Genomic DNA, 16197 nt, shown 5'->3' with positions numbered 1-16197 from the left:
AAAAAAATACTTTTGAAAAATTATTAACAACTTCACCTCCCCTACCTTATGCATTAGAACACCCTGCTTTCATAGTCTCACTCAATATACAGGCTATTCACATGGCATGGCTTAGAGACTGGGTTTCAAACAGAGACTGCAATGAAGCACCAACCAAACCAACATGAAACACTAGTCACTCTTTAGAGCTTCAGTTCTGGTCAGTTCTGTCATATTATGACCATCAGAGAAGCTCCTGGAAAAACAGGATAAGTCAAACAATGCAAACATGCACTTTTTAACTTCATTAACCAGTGGTCAAGAACTGTTTAGCATAGGAAAAAACTTTATTTCACTGGGTTTTCTAAGCACAGAAAAAGTGATGATTTTATTAAAACAATTTCTGCTGGGAAAATGCATTCAGAATGCAGAACAGATGTTTCCCAGAGCTGGTGGAGAGTCTATAGCAAAAACCTTTCATAAATCCCCGTACCCTGGAGATCTGAGCAAACGATTTGAGATATATCCTTCAGCATTTCCTGTCAGTGGAATAGCTGAAGCTCCCTCAATTTACTTAAAGAAAAATAAATTAAAGAAAGGAAGAATCCTGAGCCCCAAATTCCCTGCAGGAATCTGTTTTTCCTATTCAGAGTAAGCTGACTAGCTGCAATAACTCAGGAAAGTCCCAAGGTCCAGCGGCTTGACAGGCAGATGTGTCATCTCCACATCAGCTGTGAATGCTGGTGCAGGGAAGGAGGACAGTGGCCTCACAGGGAAGTTCATGAGAGGAGGAAGGTGAGTGCAGCTAAGCAAACCCAGGGCTGCCACAGACATCAGCTGCAAAGCACGGACCAAAATCTTCTGCTGGCCAACTGTATTTGGAGTGGGATGGCAGGCAGAGCAGAAGTGCAGGCAGCACCATTCCCAAACATTCTGTATTTTCCCTGGATACTGCCTGCTCTTCTGGAAGTGGCAACATTGCTTTTATACTGTGATGCATCTGGTTTTTAAAGAAGGCATTGCAAGAAAGGGGACAATCTGACCCAACCTCTCCACTGAGAGTTAATGCTTAAGAGGACCAACATTCTCTGGATAAAAGGAAGGACTGAAGACTGAAAGAGGTGTTTTCTAGTGGGCTGTAACAATCACTTCTGTTCCCAAGGGTAAAAAGACAGATAAATGAGAGATAAAAGAAAGAAAAAAGTTACCTACAACCTGTGTCATTTCACTGGTTTCTTCCAGTGACAAAGAGCCCTTTTACTGAGGCAAGTGAAAATGAAATACTAAAGTGGGCACATGAGTATCCTGGCCATGTGAGTGTCTCTGTTATTCAGCCAGGTCCTCACACATGGGGTAAGACTTCTCCCCTCCCAGCATATAACTGAGTAATGCATAGTACCAACTGTCCCCATCCCCTTGCACTTGATTTCTTGTCAATCTGATGGATCAAGATCTACTCCTAACAGGTGTCTGCTTCACTATTACATTCCTCTCAATTCACAAAAACCACCTTCCCTCCCTGTCTCTCTTTTGGAAGGAAACAGAAAGGAAAAGGCAGAAGGAAAGTGAACTTGCAGGCAATAAGGAAACTGTAAGAGTTGGCTTGGGTCACCCATTGCTGTCCTAGTGGACAATACCAACCTCACAGCCCCCCTTGGCTGACATTCCTTTCCTTCTGACCTGCAATTCTGATTTCTTCAGCCTCAGTGCAGCCCAGGCCGCTCTGGACAAGGCCATGCAGTATTCCCTGTGCTGCCCTGCAGCAGCTCCCTGCCCTGCTCCAGCTGGGGCTCCAGGGAGAGCCTGCTGCTCTCAGAAACCCAGCCAGGCCACTCCTCCCCTTCAGCTCCCTAATCCTCTTGTTTTCCCCCCACCTTTGTTTATGCTGGATAAAAATTAACTCAAAAAGAAAACACTTACATTGGAAGCTAAATTATGTTTGAATGGAATTAAAACTCCTTCCATGAAGGACAAGTGGGACTTAAAACACTCTGGGAGCACAAGCCAAATGTAGTCACTGTTAGGTAACCTCAGACTATCTCCTTCCACAAGGTCTTCCCTGCCTCCCCGGTGGAAGAGGTGCCCAAATCCCTTGCTGTCACTGGAAGAGCTGTGGGGGAGCTGAGGACTGAGGGCAGAGGCCCTTTCCTCCCTGCCCCATGGGTGCTGGGGGAGCTGCCCTGTCCCTCCCAGGGACAGCTGTGCTTTGCAGGGGGAGTGAGGTCTCAAACCCCCCCACCACAAACTGACTCCAGGATTCAGCAACAGCAACAACTGAAGAAAAGGAGTGGCTAATCCCCTCCCTAACACAGCCTGATGCATCTCACACTCTTTTCCTCTCTAGGAAGTGGAACTGCAACATAATCTGAATATTTCCTTTTGCTTCTGATCTTTGCCCTGAAGAAACTTGTTACCCATTCCCTAGGGCTGTCCAAGTCACCATCTGGCCTCAGAAATACAACAGCAAACACAGTCCAGTGTTCCAGCCTAAAACTAATTTGCTTTCTTTCCCCACTTGACAGCTGAATAAATACTTTGTCCTCACCATTTGAAAAGGGGAGCTGCAGCAAAGGGGTTTTGTCCACTGCAGCTACAAGCATCAGCCTTGTCTCCAAATTAAGCCTGAACAAGTGGCTCAAAGTGAACACATTTATTCCACAAATGTAACCCCTTTCTGCTCAGAATCAACCACGAGCAGTTTACAACTTCTAATTTATTTGTTGCTTGCTATTGTCCAACAAGCCATTTTGGCAATTGATTGTTCCCTGGACCTTCCAGACATTTTTCTGACCAGTGCGAGCAACTTTTATTTTGTGGACACAGATTCCTGCTTGAAAGTAGAGAGCTTGAGGGTCAAGACAGCCCAGCCAGTCTTTCAGAGTGACCATCCTGCAATGACTGCTCTCAGAGCTTATTAGACCCTACTCTTTCAGGGACTGTTTCTGCCTCCAAACTCATTTGCGCCTAAAACACTCTCAGAAATGATGAGGCAGCTTATGCAATTGAGGCAAATACAATTTTTCATTTGAGCAAATATTCAAGGAAATTAGGCATTTGACCAGCTCTGAAGCACAAATGCATGATTTAGTCAATGCCACAGTTATTGGCTAAGCACTGTTGAATTTTACAATTAGGGTAATAGATTTAACTTTCAATGTAATTTCCATATGGATAAACTGATCTCCTCAAGTACATTTGCCCATGTGCTCCCTTCATCACAGTTAATTAATATAAAACTATTTAATAACATCCACTTAAATACAAAAGACCATTCAGACTCTTCTGGCATCAGTAAAAGCAACAGCCTCCAAATGTGATACACCAGCTGTAGACGAGAGCAAATGAAAATTTAATTAAGAGCGATCATGAGCACAACAGTTGCAAACAGAAATCATATGTTATAAATGTTCCTACACTATGATTATCCCAGCTCCTGAAAGGGTTAATTGTGCCAACCAGTACCAACTTCCAGGTGCTTTAGATGTGCCCAAGAGACCTTTGAGATGAGGAAAGTAGTGGGGCTGGGAGCCAAAACCTGGCATAGTTAAGCATGGAGCAGCAGGGATTTAGCATCATCTGTGCAGGAGCACTGCAGCAGCCATGCCCAGAGCTGATGGTGGCACCACACTGAACAGGAAGAAACTACAGAAACACTGTTTGGAAGCAGCTTCAGCCATGGCATCAATGGATAGCTTCTGCAGATGTTTTTGGGTGCTTAAATAACGTTAATTGCTCATTAACAAAATCCTATGCTATTTAATTTCTGAAGCGAAGCATTTGACAAGAGTGATACTGAGTTACCCAGTAAAGACTCTAGCACCTCTTGTTGCTTGCTACTCAGGCAGATCTCAAGCAGCACTCACTGCACAGGAAGGCACTGGACAGCCCCTGAGAACAGGCAGGTGTGGCCAACATCCTGACTTCCCCACTCCTGACAGCCATGCTGTCCTGATGCAGGGCTTCTTCTCCAGCCTTACAAGGGAGATCAGTCCCCTTTGCACATATACACACTCCATGCTTTGGCATCTTGACTTGATGATCTTCCCTCCTCTCCTACCATCAAGCACCAGACTGGCAGATTCTAGTCCTGTGACTAGAAAAAGTGCATCCCTAAAATGAGAGAAATCCCTCTCAATAATTTCCAGAAAAGACTTCAAGCTGGCACTCAGAAACCCACAAAGAAAAGCACTTGGTGTGAAAATATCAAACCTAAGAAAGGCATTTTCTAGCAGAAGAGTCTTAACTACAGAGGGAATTAGAAGGTCGACCAGCTAAGGGTATGGGATTTATGCTTAGTTATCTCTATGCAAGAGAAAATCAGGCAAGTCTGAGAAGGTTGCAATAGGAATGTAAGACTCTAGGCTGGGAGAAAAAAAAGCACAGTATCTGCTTTTCTTCAAAGAGAAGATCACTGGCTTATTGCATGGAAGGGCAGGTTTGGGACAGGGAATAACTCTGAAAAGCAGAGGGAACAAGAACACTCTCAGCCCTAGAGGACTTACTCAGCTTCTCCAAAGGGGTGCTCCTGCTTTGCCTTAGCAAACCACAGAACTGTGGGAAATGCATTTCATGGTTCTCTGCTCTGGTAAAACCCCTGAGTGAATCGACTCACAGAGGTAAACATTTGGACTAGTCATAGGAAAATAATCTGGCACAGCTAACCAAACCTCAGCATCAGGCCAGCTCTAGGCACCTACCTTTCCACTCCTGAGGCTCCTCTTCCTGTTAAAAATGTGCCTGGACCGCAAAGAGACATCCCCAGAGTGCATGTCAAGTGTTGTGGAAAACTGAAAGGAGGTATGCAGACAGCTGGACAGAGCCCTCAGACAGGTCTGCTGGAACAAAGATGCTCCTCTACTCACACAGGAGGAAGCAACCTTCACTAAAGATTTCCCAGGGAAAGAGCAGACCCCTGCAGAGAGTTCACAGATGTGGGTTATGTTACAGCACGTACACAGTTACTTGCATTGCTCCTGGCCAATTATGACAAATAGAGCTCAGGTTAAGTTAGCACAACCCAGAGACTTGCTCCAAGCCTAAATGAATTAAAAGTTGGGCTCCAAGAAGTCCTAAATGCTATGATTCTGTGGTTCTGTGAAATCTAGCAATGCTGAAGTCCAATCCTTCTACCCTGAACTGAGTGACATTACAGTAGAGGACCAAATATGAGTTACAATGGGAAAACCAGCTGAGGTGGCAAGCATCTGTCAAATCAGCTGAATTTAACAGTCTTGCTTTCAGATCCATAAATCAGATCGTCCCTGGAATCTCAGTTAGTCACGGTCTAAATCCCTGGATTTTGCAGTCTTCTAGAAGTATATTTTGCACTAAGTTAAATTTCACTAGAAACACATGAGTAGCATTCAAGAGGACTCTGGTGTAATGTGTAGCACTACTACTGGCCACAGCCCCTCCACTGAGGAAGCTTTCACAAAGTGAAACAGCAGAACCCTGCTGGTGCTGCCACCAGTACCTTAAGCATTCCACTGGAGAAGCTCTGCTCTCCACCCTGGAGCAGCACAACTCTCAGCAGGAGAGCTGCAGCCCAGCAACCTGTCCAGCAAGTAAATCCAGCTTACACGGGATTGCCTTTCCTCAAGAATGCAACCAGAGACAGATGAGCATCTTAAAACAAGAACAAGCAAAGCATCCCGTTGCAGATGGGCCCATGTGCAGATGTGGTGAGGCAGCAGAGCAGCTGACTGTATTTTCACAGCACACTCAAGAACAGCAGAGCTGCTGCCAGTGAACCAGGTCCCTGCTCTTAAGACAAGGTCTAATGCAGAACTCCTGTCTGCCTCATTTGTCAGAGAATTACTGGCATGAATTTGCTGTCAGAGCCTCCAGTCACTGACAGCAGCCTCTGTCTCTCCTAATTTCAGCAGAGAGCCTGGGCTCAAATATACCCCTCTTCCAGTTGCACTGTTATCTGAAGCATTACTCTAGCTAGAAAAGATGCTCTTTGAATTTCTTCTGCCAGTCATTTGTGGCAGTGTGAAAGGCTCATCAGGGCCTTCAAGCCATGAGCCTCAAAACCTCTCAGGATGAGAGGTAAAGAAAATTTGTTTGGACTGTTCTTGAAAAGCATTCTTGGCCACAGTGGGATGTGGAGTCAGCTTCTTAGCATCAAGCCCAGCACAGCATGGCATCAGTGAGGGCAGCCAGATACCCTCAGCCTCTGATCTGCTGCTGCCAAACCCTGAAGAGACAAACTTGCCCTTCTTACTCACAGAGGTGCCTTTCAGGACTAGAAACTGTCTCTATGAAAAAAAAAATTAGGTAAAAGGAAAATGTATCAGAAAAGTCCTCATAATCCCCAAAATGCCCATAAAAACTTAAATCAAGCCAGTTAGTATTAAACAGGCACATACCCCTAAGAGGCATGGCAAAAAATAAGGTCTCCTTCCTCTGTGCCTAATGCTTCAGCAGGTAATCACCTTGTACCACTGGACTCATTTGGGCCCAAAAGAGAGGTGACACTACAATTTCCCAGCCTGTCTCTGAATTCTCTTTTTTTCCCACTGCAGCAGATGAATCCTCAAAGCTTTCAGTCAAATTTCTTCTAAACTAAATTATATTGTAAAAGCAAATATTTTCACTAGAGTTAAAAAAAAAAGAGAAACTTTTCAGAACTGCAAACTTTTTGAAAAATCTTTCATCAAAGTGATTAGGAGTCGGTGATGCATGGGCTTGCTGAGATAGCACTCACTGGCAGATCTCCAGGTAACAGATTAATTTCATTAATTAATTTCATTATGTTCTGAACCATTACTGTCTCTCTACAGGTCCAAATCCTAAGGGCATCCATTTCAACACCACTGCATGAGAACACCTGATTTTCATAGTAAACATAACACCTAAACTTAATCCCACAGAAACAGAGATAGGGAGGCAGTAAGGTCTGCATTTTAACAATATGCCTCATTGTTTGTGGCAGCAAAACATTTTTAAGGAAGAGGAGAAATTCCTTGTTAGGCAGATTTTATATGGTATTACACATGGTCATAGCAGGATGAGCAGGTGATGTGGAGGACATAGTTTGGTCTGCAAAATTTCTTATCATATAAAGCAACAAACAAAAAAATCACAAGCAAGTCTCAGTTTACAACTTGGGTTCAAAGGAAAACAGCCAATGAGGGAAAAAAAAAATCTGGAAAATTAGAAAAATCTTAACTCAAAGAAAGGTCAAATGTTCAACTTTAAACAGCTCTTTTGCCAGGTGACTGATTAGAATAAAACTAGGTTTCAGGTAAAACAGAGCTGAGGTGAGAGACCTGTGGAAATGAGCCCAGAAGTCATGTAATGATCACAATTAAAAATGGGTTGGAGGACAGCACTTTGGGAAAAACCTTCAGGGGTGTCATGGAAGGGTCTAGAAAGAAATGAACTAGTTGGTAGCTCCTGGTAGAGCACATCTCCTGGCATCCACTCACAGTTAATCTGCACTGCATGCAAATAGCCTCACACAGCTCAGAGCTGTACCCAAGTCACTGCAGATCAACATGCAGACTTTAACAACTGCTTGGATTAAATGGGTTCCACTCAGCCACAGACCACCACCATGCCTGCCTTTCCCTCAACAGGACCTGAAGGAAACTCCACTTGTACAATGTAATCAAATTCAGATGTTTGCACACAAGATGCTATTGAAAACCTACTGCAGTTTTCAGATGCTTGAGCTGTACTCTTCCTGATAAATTTTTAGGAAGGAAGCTCCTTTGGAGCAAATGAGACTGCTCACATGAATAAGGACTATCAGGTCATACACTGCACTCCAGAAGACTTTAAGTACATAACACAAATGATGCAATTCTCTGTGTAACGTCAATTCCCAATGTGACCACTAACACAAAAGAATCTGGGTACACTGCACAGAGAAATCCAGACAAAGCCAAAGATGAACATCATTGCTGGAGCACTGAAGTAAGGCACCAAGGAGACAGCCACCTCTAAAATCCACATGAGCAGTTTTTGATGGGATTACCAGAGAGCTCTGAATCAGCATTCCTCAGATGGAAGGAACCACGGTCCTGCTCTGCGACTTTACCAAGGAGACAATGCTATTTGGTCCATTGCTTTCAGATACTAGGAATAAAACACTGACTCCAATATTTACTGAGAAAAAGCTTGGAAACACTGAACTTCACAGTATTCCCCTCTCAAGCAGGATCACAAATATTTCGTTTCTGAAAAATTACCATGGCATTTCTGCAAGCAGGAAGTAATTGGAGAAAACATGCCTGAAGCACACTCATACTGTGAAATTAAGCTCAGGACAGAGATTCATGGCAAAATCCAAAGAGTTCTCTGATTCCCTGCCCCTCTCTCTCAAGGACCCAGAGAAGTACCTAGCTATTTTCTAGACAATGACTGGGAGAGGGTGAAGAAGGGGAAAACTTGAAACATCTGACAGTCTCTGTCTTTACCAGCCAAGGCAAAGCTTTCCCTCAAACAGTGCAATGCTGGATCCAGAGGACCTCATGTCCCAATCACTCCTAAATACATGGGAACCTCAACCCTCCTGCAGAGCCTGACAACTGCAGATGCTCCACACCAGCTATCAGGATGCACACCTACAAACAGCCCAGCAGTGACAAACTGCACAATTTTCCATTCTCCTTCCAGCTGAACAGCATTTTCTGGGAACAAGGGAACAACACTGGGCCAGAAGAATGCCTGGATGACTAACAGCATGGTCAGAAGGGCAGCTCCCTGCAGGAAGAGCCTGGGTGTCTGTATATAGGTACCAAGGACTTCCTCCACTATACCACTAATCCGATTAACAGCTTTAGGCAACTCTGAAATGTTATCATTCAAGGGCTTCCATTCATAAAGGGTCTTAGGCTGTTTCTGTACAGAGGTTTCATTCTTCTACTGGAAATAAAGCAGGGAGTAGGATTTTCTCCCAGGGAAGAATGAAGCCCAATCCCCCACCATGCTGAAGTAGGCCACCCTCTTACAATTCACAAGAGTGTCAAACAAGCCTCACAAGAGAAAAATCAACCCTTCCTGCCCACGCCAAGAGCCCCTCACAGGGCAGGTGACCACAGAGATCCCTCTGTGTGTGCTCTGCAGAAAGCATCACAGTGCCAGGGGCCGCCCATTTGTCAGCTGCACTCCCAGGGGTACAAATGAAACCTGCTAGAGATGAGGACAAGGGAAAGTGAGTGAGATGACGTCTCTGTTCACTCAAGGCAAAGCATTGTGTGATGCATCAGTAAAAAGTGCAGAGACTGGTCCAAACACACCACACGAGCCATGGCTGTAAGAGACCTGTGCCAGCATTAAATGATACAGATGCGAGTTATAAAACCCAGTTCATTTTCCAGATGGCACAGGTCTGGCACCAGTGCCAAGTGAAGGAAATGTGCTAGACATGACAACTAAAAAAGTTACCAGAGAAAACGGATACATTCAAACATATCTGACTTTGCTTTCCCAGTAACGTCCTCATCTAACTTCAGGAATCAACAAAGATATGAAAGAGATTAATGCTGCCTGTCCCACCTAGTCCTCATTTTCTGATATATCTTCTGCTCCTAATAACCTACCACCTAAGAATGTGTGACAGCCAAAAACATGATGGGCTAAGTGACACAGCAATGCAGGACAATGGCATTTCCAGGGAGCTACCCATAATCTGAAGAACTGGACAGCCCTTCTCTACCCAAAATTTCAGTTACATTGACAAATAAATATGCCTGTGTTGGATGTGTCATCTTTCACACTCATCCCAATAGGAAGGTGGACCACTCATCCCCAGAACCACACCTACATGGTACTCAGATGCTCTGAAGCCACAGCTAGGCAGTTACAAGGAAAGAGAACCAGCTACCAGTGCTTTCAAATGATGGATGAGCTGAGTTGCACAGGGATCAGGTGAACATACAGTTTCAGTGATTTTCACGTCTACTCAGCCTCTCACTCTACTTGCTAACCTAGAGGCAGAACAGCAAAGAAAAGCGGAAATTTGTTCTGACCTTCTTTGTCTCCAGTCCCTCTGGTACCTCTCAGAGCTCAGACTTCCAGCAACTTCTCTCTTGCAGCATAAAGTGAACTAGAGAGAAAAACACTGTGGGGAGCCCTCTGAATCAGATGCAGTGTTTCAGAGACTGTTAGAGCTGGAGTCCAGTCAGAGTCCTGAGTCAAGAAACACCTTTGGTCTGGCATAAGACCAAGCGCACATTAGAGTTGCACAGGGGGACAAACTGAGCACACACTTTACATAAAATCAACACCATTGCTAACGTATTTTGATTAGAATATCACTTCTAAGGCAGTCTGGATGCACGACTGCAATGAGTTTTACTAGGCAGACAGCTGAAAAAATGAGTTATTCCATTAAGATCATACAGCAAAAGAAAAAGGAGCACAGTAAGAGTCAGAACTCCTGACAAACTGAGTGGCCCAACTTCAAACACATCTCCTTCCAAATTAGCAAAAAGGTATTTCCTCATAGAAAGAGACCAGTGCTATAAATCTGAAAATATCCTTCAGACAAGACCTATCTTGGCTACATCAAACTGTGACTTGATTTTTATTTAACAAAGTTCAGAGCTGGATCCCACCCTCAGTGTCACAGCTGAGCTCTGCACACACCACCCTGGCTGTGGGAACAGCAGCAGGAGGGAAATGGAAGTGCTCCTTCCCTAAGGACAAAAGCAGGTGAAAGAAGGCATCCCCACCCCAGGGCTGCCCTTACCTGAAGTGTGTCTTGCGTTGCCATCTGAGTGCTTTGTTAAGTCAGCAGTTCTGTCTATTTGAAACAACTTCAGATCATCTTCATCTAAAGCGATATCTCCCCAAAAGGCAGCTGGAGAGAAACAAAGTGCAATTAGTTCAGTTTTTATTTTGGAAGGATGGTACAGTTCCCAGCTGGCTTGTACCACTCATAAAAGGCAATGACTTCATGGACCAGAAAAAGGTCAAAGGTTGCTGCAGTTCTAGAAGTACCAACAGTGGATGGACATCAGTGGAGGCCAAGTGACAGCACTTACATTAAGTCCCAGCAGAGATCCACCAAAATGAGATTATTACTGGGATCCCTTGTGCCACTCACGCACACAGGTGTGACTCTCAACGAGGTGGTGTTCACTCCTCATTAAAGCCTGCAGGAGGCAATCACCAGCATTGTCCTATTTCCTGTGAAGGAGCCAGGTAAGTCACAGCTCAGATCCTCAGAGACACTGCACTGCACCATCCCCAGGTGAACAATGTGTGTAAGACTGGAGAACAGCAGTGAAGCACTCAAGCTTAGCAGTGGATATCTAAAGGCTACAGGCTTCAGGATCTCACACAGCCAGACACACTGTGCTGGTCCCAGTCCAACCTGAGAGCCAGCCTACCATTTCCACCTAGCTAGAGAAACACCAGTTATTTGTCCCCTTGTGGATTAGTTCCCTAGATTTAAGTTTGCAGAGTTTTCAGTTTTGTAAAAGTCTTTGCATTTCAGTCAGAAGTCAGGAAAATAAGGTAAACAAACGGATCACTAGACATTCACAGCTCAGAGAAACAGACTAGAAATCATTTGAGTAGAAAAAATTATATCCCTGGAGTATCCTGGCTGAGTTGATGCTGCACAGTACCAATAGGTACCATTTTGAGAATTTGAACAAAATAAACACAGGCAATGAGGCTGTTGACCAAGCCTAGCAGATCTTTCAGATATAAACATTACAAACAGAGCTCTTAAAACTCATACAAGAAGCCTGTACAGGCTGATGAAAACTTAGAAAAAAACAGAGCAAATTAATCAATGATACAGTTGAAGAGAACTCAGTAAGACAGACGAGGAACAATACCAAGGCACTGTCTGCAACAATGGCCAGATTTGATGAAATTTCTTTTTACTTCTCTTAAGTCAACATTTACATTACTTGAGGGGAAAAACCATCCCATTGCTACACTCGGAACATAACTGATCAAAGCATGTTAGACCTGAAAAACCAATGTGCTTTACCAATCATCTCACTTTTACTGCCAAGACCAAATGGAACATGGACCTTTGCCTGAATATCAGAAACGGCAATGAATTAAGAAGGGTTAACTCAGAGTTTTGTCTGACACAACATGGTACTGGTTCTGATGCAGGACTTCACTCCTCTATTCTGCACCTCAGCCAGTACAATAGTGTTTGCCAATGTCACTGGTCTGGGATGTGGGCATGGAAAGAAATCTTTACTTGCTGCTGCCTGCTACAAGCAGCAGAGCCCTAGCATGAGCAGAGGGGGACTCCACTGCTTCTCCCTTTCCCTGGGACAAAGCTGTCTCCCCTGTCTACCTGGCTGTGGCAGCCTCAAGAGAGGCTGGTTCCAGCTTTTTGACTGGGTCTCCTTAAAATTGCTACCAAAACCCAGGTCCAGAAGAGGACATAGTTAATGCAGACAAATCTATAACAGACTAACATCATCAATAACTAGGGTAGACCCTTCATTTGCTACACAAACACAGAACTCAGGTTCTCCCTAACCTCTGGGCAATCCAAGCCATGACTCAGAACAGAGAACACAAAACACTGGCAGACCCCCCCCAGGTAACAAGTCTACCAGTACAGCCAAACATCCCAAGCTGACCGGGATGAAAGTGGAAGAAAGCAGTGACATAGGTTCCTGTGACTGCAATTTGAAGAGAAGACATTTTATCCATCCACAGAAATTACCTGCCCAGAACAATGTGGCAGTGAAGATGCAGAGAGGCAAATGGGATCCCATCACCTCCCCAGCCACATTTGGGAAGTCACTGCTGTACTGGCCATCTGCCACCAGCATTCCCTACCCTCTTGTCACACCCACTGTCCCAACTCATGGCCACCGCCTTGGGCTCTCAGTGGCTCTTTCCCTAGTACCACACAGTCTGTTTCTCAGGCTAAGGCAGCCCATGCCAGAACACAGCTCTCAGGGCAAGCCTGCAGCATGGATTTACACCTACAGAATTGTTATGTTTCCCTTCCCAATGGAAGGCAGCAGTTTACTCCCAGTCCTAGCAAAGGGATCTCTTTCTCTTACATAGTAATAGATCATCCTGAAAGATAGCCCACTACAAAAGCAGAATTTCCCCAGCATTTATTTCCAGCTCTCTGCAGTCCCAGTGTGCTCCAGGGGAGCCATGATTTATCCCAGTCCCCAACCAGCTGAACAATTTTCCTTGCTGGAAGTCCCAGCTGAGAACACTACACTGCAACTTCTCCTGTGCCATTAAAGGCCCCTTCCCAAAGGCTGCAAGCCTGAAAGCCTGCCTGCACCCAGGGGGAGCTGTCCCACAGGAAAGCCCAAGCACTTTATTTTAAAGGGTCACAAGTTCAGAGAATGCTGGCAAATGAAGCATCTGAAACCATCCCTTCTGGATTCTTTTACTGAGTTCTCCATTTTAATTTAATGCGGGAGGATTTCCAATTAAAAAAAAAGAAAGAAACAAGCAAAAAATATAAATCTCCAAACAGCAGGCTAACAAGCTCGGAAAGCAGAGTTTCTCTTGGCAGAGCTCTGCAGTGTACACCCAGGTGCAAACTCTTAACACACAGTGCAAGAGCATGCCAGCTTTTCTTTGAGAAAATGCACTAATCCCTCTGGATAGTAAGAACCGAGCAGCTCTTATTGAGCTTGATGGAGCCAACATGAGAGACTTTGCTCCTCTACTGGACTGGGAACCTGCACCAACCACCTGAATGCTGAACCTCACCACCCCCAGCACGTGCAACCAGAGAGCTGTTCTTTCCTGGGCAAAAGGGAAGGATGACTGTACTAAACAAACAAATTCAGCACCAAAATGAAAAAAGCAGCCTGGCAAGCTGTCTGCATTCTCAGCACATTTCTCCCACAGGAAAACAGTCCACATGCTGACATCTGAATGCATGCTGAGCACAGGGTGCCATGACACCAGGGAGGCATGGCAGGTGGCACTGGGAAGGAGAACACTTCCCCTGGCAGAGGACAGGCTCAACAGTTTTTCCAGCTGCCTCCCCCACAGCCAGAGCCCAAAGCCATCAATGTCTTCACAGTCCTCATTTTCCACAGTAACATTTTGGGGAGTCCCCAGCAATGTGACAGCACAAGGTGTCTTCTTTCTAAAAAGTTCACCACTCTCCCCTGTGACTCACCTCCAACTGGCATTTCCCCCCCTAACACCACCCTTCTCCTATTCCCACTTGCATTTTCTCCTTTCCCTGGTTCTGAGTAGCACAATCTTATTTCAGGGGAGAAAAATAATTGTGCTGTCTCTCATGAGAATTCAATTCAGAAATGTTCACAACAGTTTAAAACTTTCATTTTCCATGAAAAGTGTGTTTCATCCAGGTTTTTTAATAATAACCTCATATTTTCTATATTTTTTTCTCTCCATCAAAGACACATAAGGAAAAGAATAAATCACCAAAAGAAGCTTATGGTATTCAGACAGAAATCAAAATAATATTGTTCCTAAAAATACATCTCAACCCAAAATGTACTGTTGTAATTTGTTAAAACCAGGCTTATCTATAACACTTCAAGACAAATTCCTGGGGATGGGTATCCTTCACCCTCACCACAGTTAGCTACAAGCTTCTACAAGAACACAAGCCACTTGAGCTGCCAGAAGAAAAATATGACTCCATACTTGAAAAACATTACCCAGTGTCTGTGTTTGAACTGATCTTCAGCCACCAAGTTGGAGCAGACCTTTCATCCATTTGCCTGTCACAAACTCTTGCCAGGAAGCCCCCATTCCAGCACGAGTACAGGTTTATCCCGGTGACAGGGATCAGCAGAGCAGTGCCCCTCTGCACACTATGGAAGAGCACTGCAATCTTCCCTCTAGCTCTGGCCAGAACCAGCTGTGACAGAGTGACAGAAAGAGAGACTTTGGAAACATGGATATCCTGCCTGCCAGGAAATCACCCTCCATCCCCCTCTACCTCAAATACAGATTCACCATCTGAAGCTTTTATTAAAAAATGCCAGGTTTTAAGTGCTGAACGGGATCTGAACTCTGATTGAAGACCATGTCTTAGTCAAAGGGGCCCTCTTGCTATGGGGTCACACCAAGCTGTGTCACCAGCTCAAGGATCTTCTCTGCATTTGCAGCTAACTAGCACAGCTCACACTGACAGACTTCCTTTCAGTCCATCTAGGACAGTTCTAACACAGTTTTGCTGCTCTTTTTGAGCAGGTGTCGCACAGGGTAATGCAGGAATGGGCAGGTTAAACAAAGAGCACCAAGTAGGTGCCTCAGATTTGTTTCATCAATACTCACAACTCAAACCCAGTTTTCATGAGCATTCTCAGCCCGTGTGTAGATAATAGCTGGGCTCCCAAGCACAGGTACCTCATGACTTGTGCCAGTACAAAATATACAAGGAAGACGTGCTTGCACAATTAACCTTGACATCTCCAATTCTGTGAGCATCACAGGCAGGCAGCTGACAGAGCCTGCCTGGCACAGACCCAGCTGTGTCACCCCAGTGATGAGCCAGCCACACCCTCTGTTTGGGCCTCAGTGCAAACCCAGGATGTGCTCTGAACCCACCAGGAGATCAGTCACACCTGCATTTCTACGGCACCATCTCTGTCCCCACCCACATCTCTGCTGTCCGTCATGCACCTTATGGGAAGGTCCTGGGGCACCAATTAGCCCCTTCTGCTCTAGAACTGACCGTACCACATCCAAATAGAAGAGAAAACCAATGTCCCTCCCACCTGAGCCACAGGAGGATCTGGCAAGGGGTGCTGGCCATATGTGGGCATGGTAACACATCCCACCTCCTGGCAAACAGGAGCTCCTCAGGCACTGGCAAAACTATGCCAAGTTGTTTTTGAGTATTTGCAGAATGCTTCCCAACCTGACGGGTCTGGGTGGTGGGAGATTTCACTTTCAGGGCTGGCCAGGCTCTTGTTTGGGCTTACACTGTGCAGTCTAACAATAAGAAAATAAATCAACAGATCAAAGCAGGTTCCCAGCACCTCCATATTTCTTTTCTCACAGGCAGACAGGTCTGTTGCTGAACCTCCTGCTGGCACAGGAACCAGCAGAACAATATTCTGAACTATGCTAAGATTTATACCTTAGAGAAAAAACTCAATGCATTCCTCAGGGTAAAATAACAGCTGGGTCAGAGGGAAAAGCAAAGCCTCAAAGGCAGAAACCAGTGAAAGAGAAGAGAGAAAAAATCCCAGACCAGCAATCTGGAAATAGAGCCAGATCATGAGCATCAAACACTCAAAACAAAGGAAGGCGGGAAACAAG

At 45.0% G+C, this 16197-nt stretch overlaps 1 protein-coding gene across 1 annotated transcript in view; it reads right to left on the bottom strand.

The window, feature by feature from the left end:
* TLL2 (tolloid like 2) overlaps positions 1 to 16197 on the bottom strand; it is an 82679-nt gene that overhangs the window by 40756 nt on the left and 25726 nt on the right. Inside the window, exon 2 of the mRNA XM_036386211.1 lies at positions 10682 to 10792. Within this exon, the coding sequence (XP_036242104.1) occupies positions 10682 to 10792 (111 nt within the window). The remainder of the gene's footprint in view (positions 1 to 10681; positions 10793 to 16197) is intronic.

This window comes from Molothrus ater, chromosome 8 (assembly GCF_012460135.2).
Source record: "Molothrus ater isolate BHLD 08-10-18 breed brown headed cowbird chromosome 8, BPBGC_Mater_1.1, whole genome shotgun sequence".
NCBI lineage: Eukaryota > Metazoa > Chordata > Aves > Passeriformes > Icteridae > Molothrus > Molothrus ater.
Note: the sequence above shows the minus strand (reverse complement) of the source record. Positions and strands in the feature narration are given on the sequence as shown.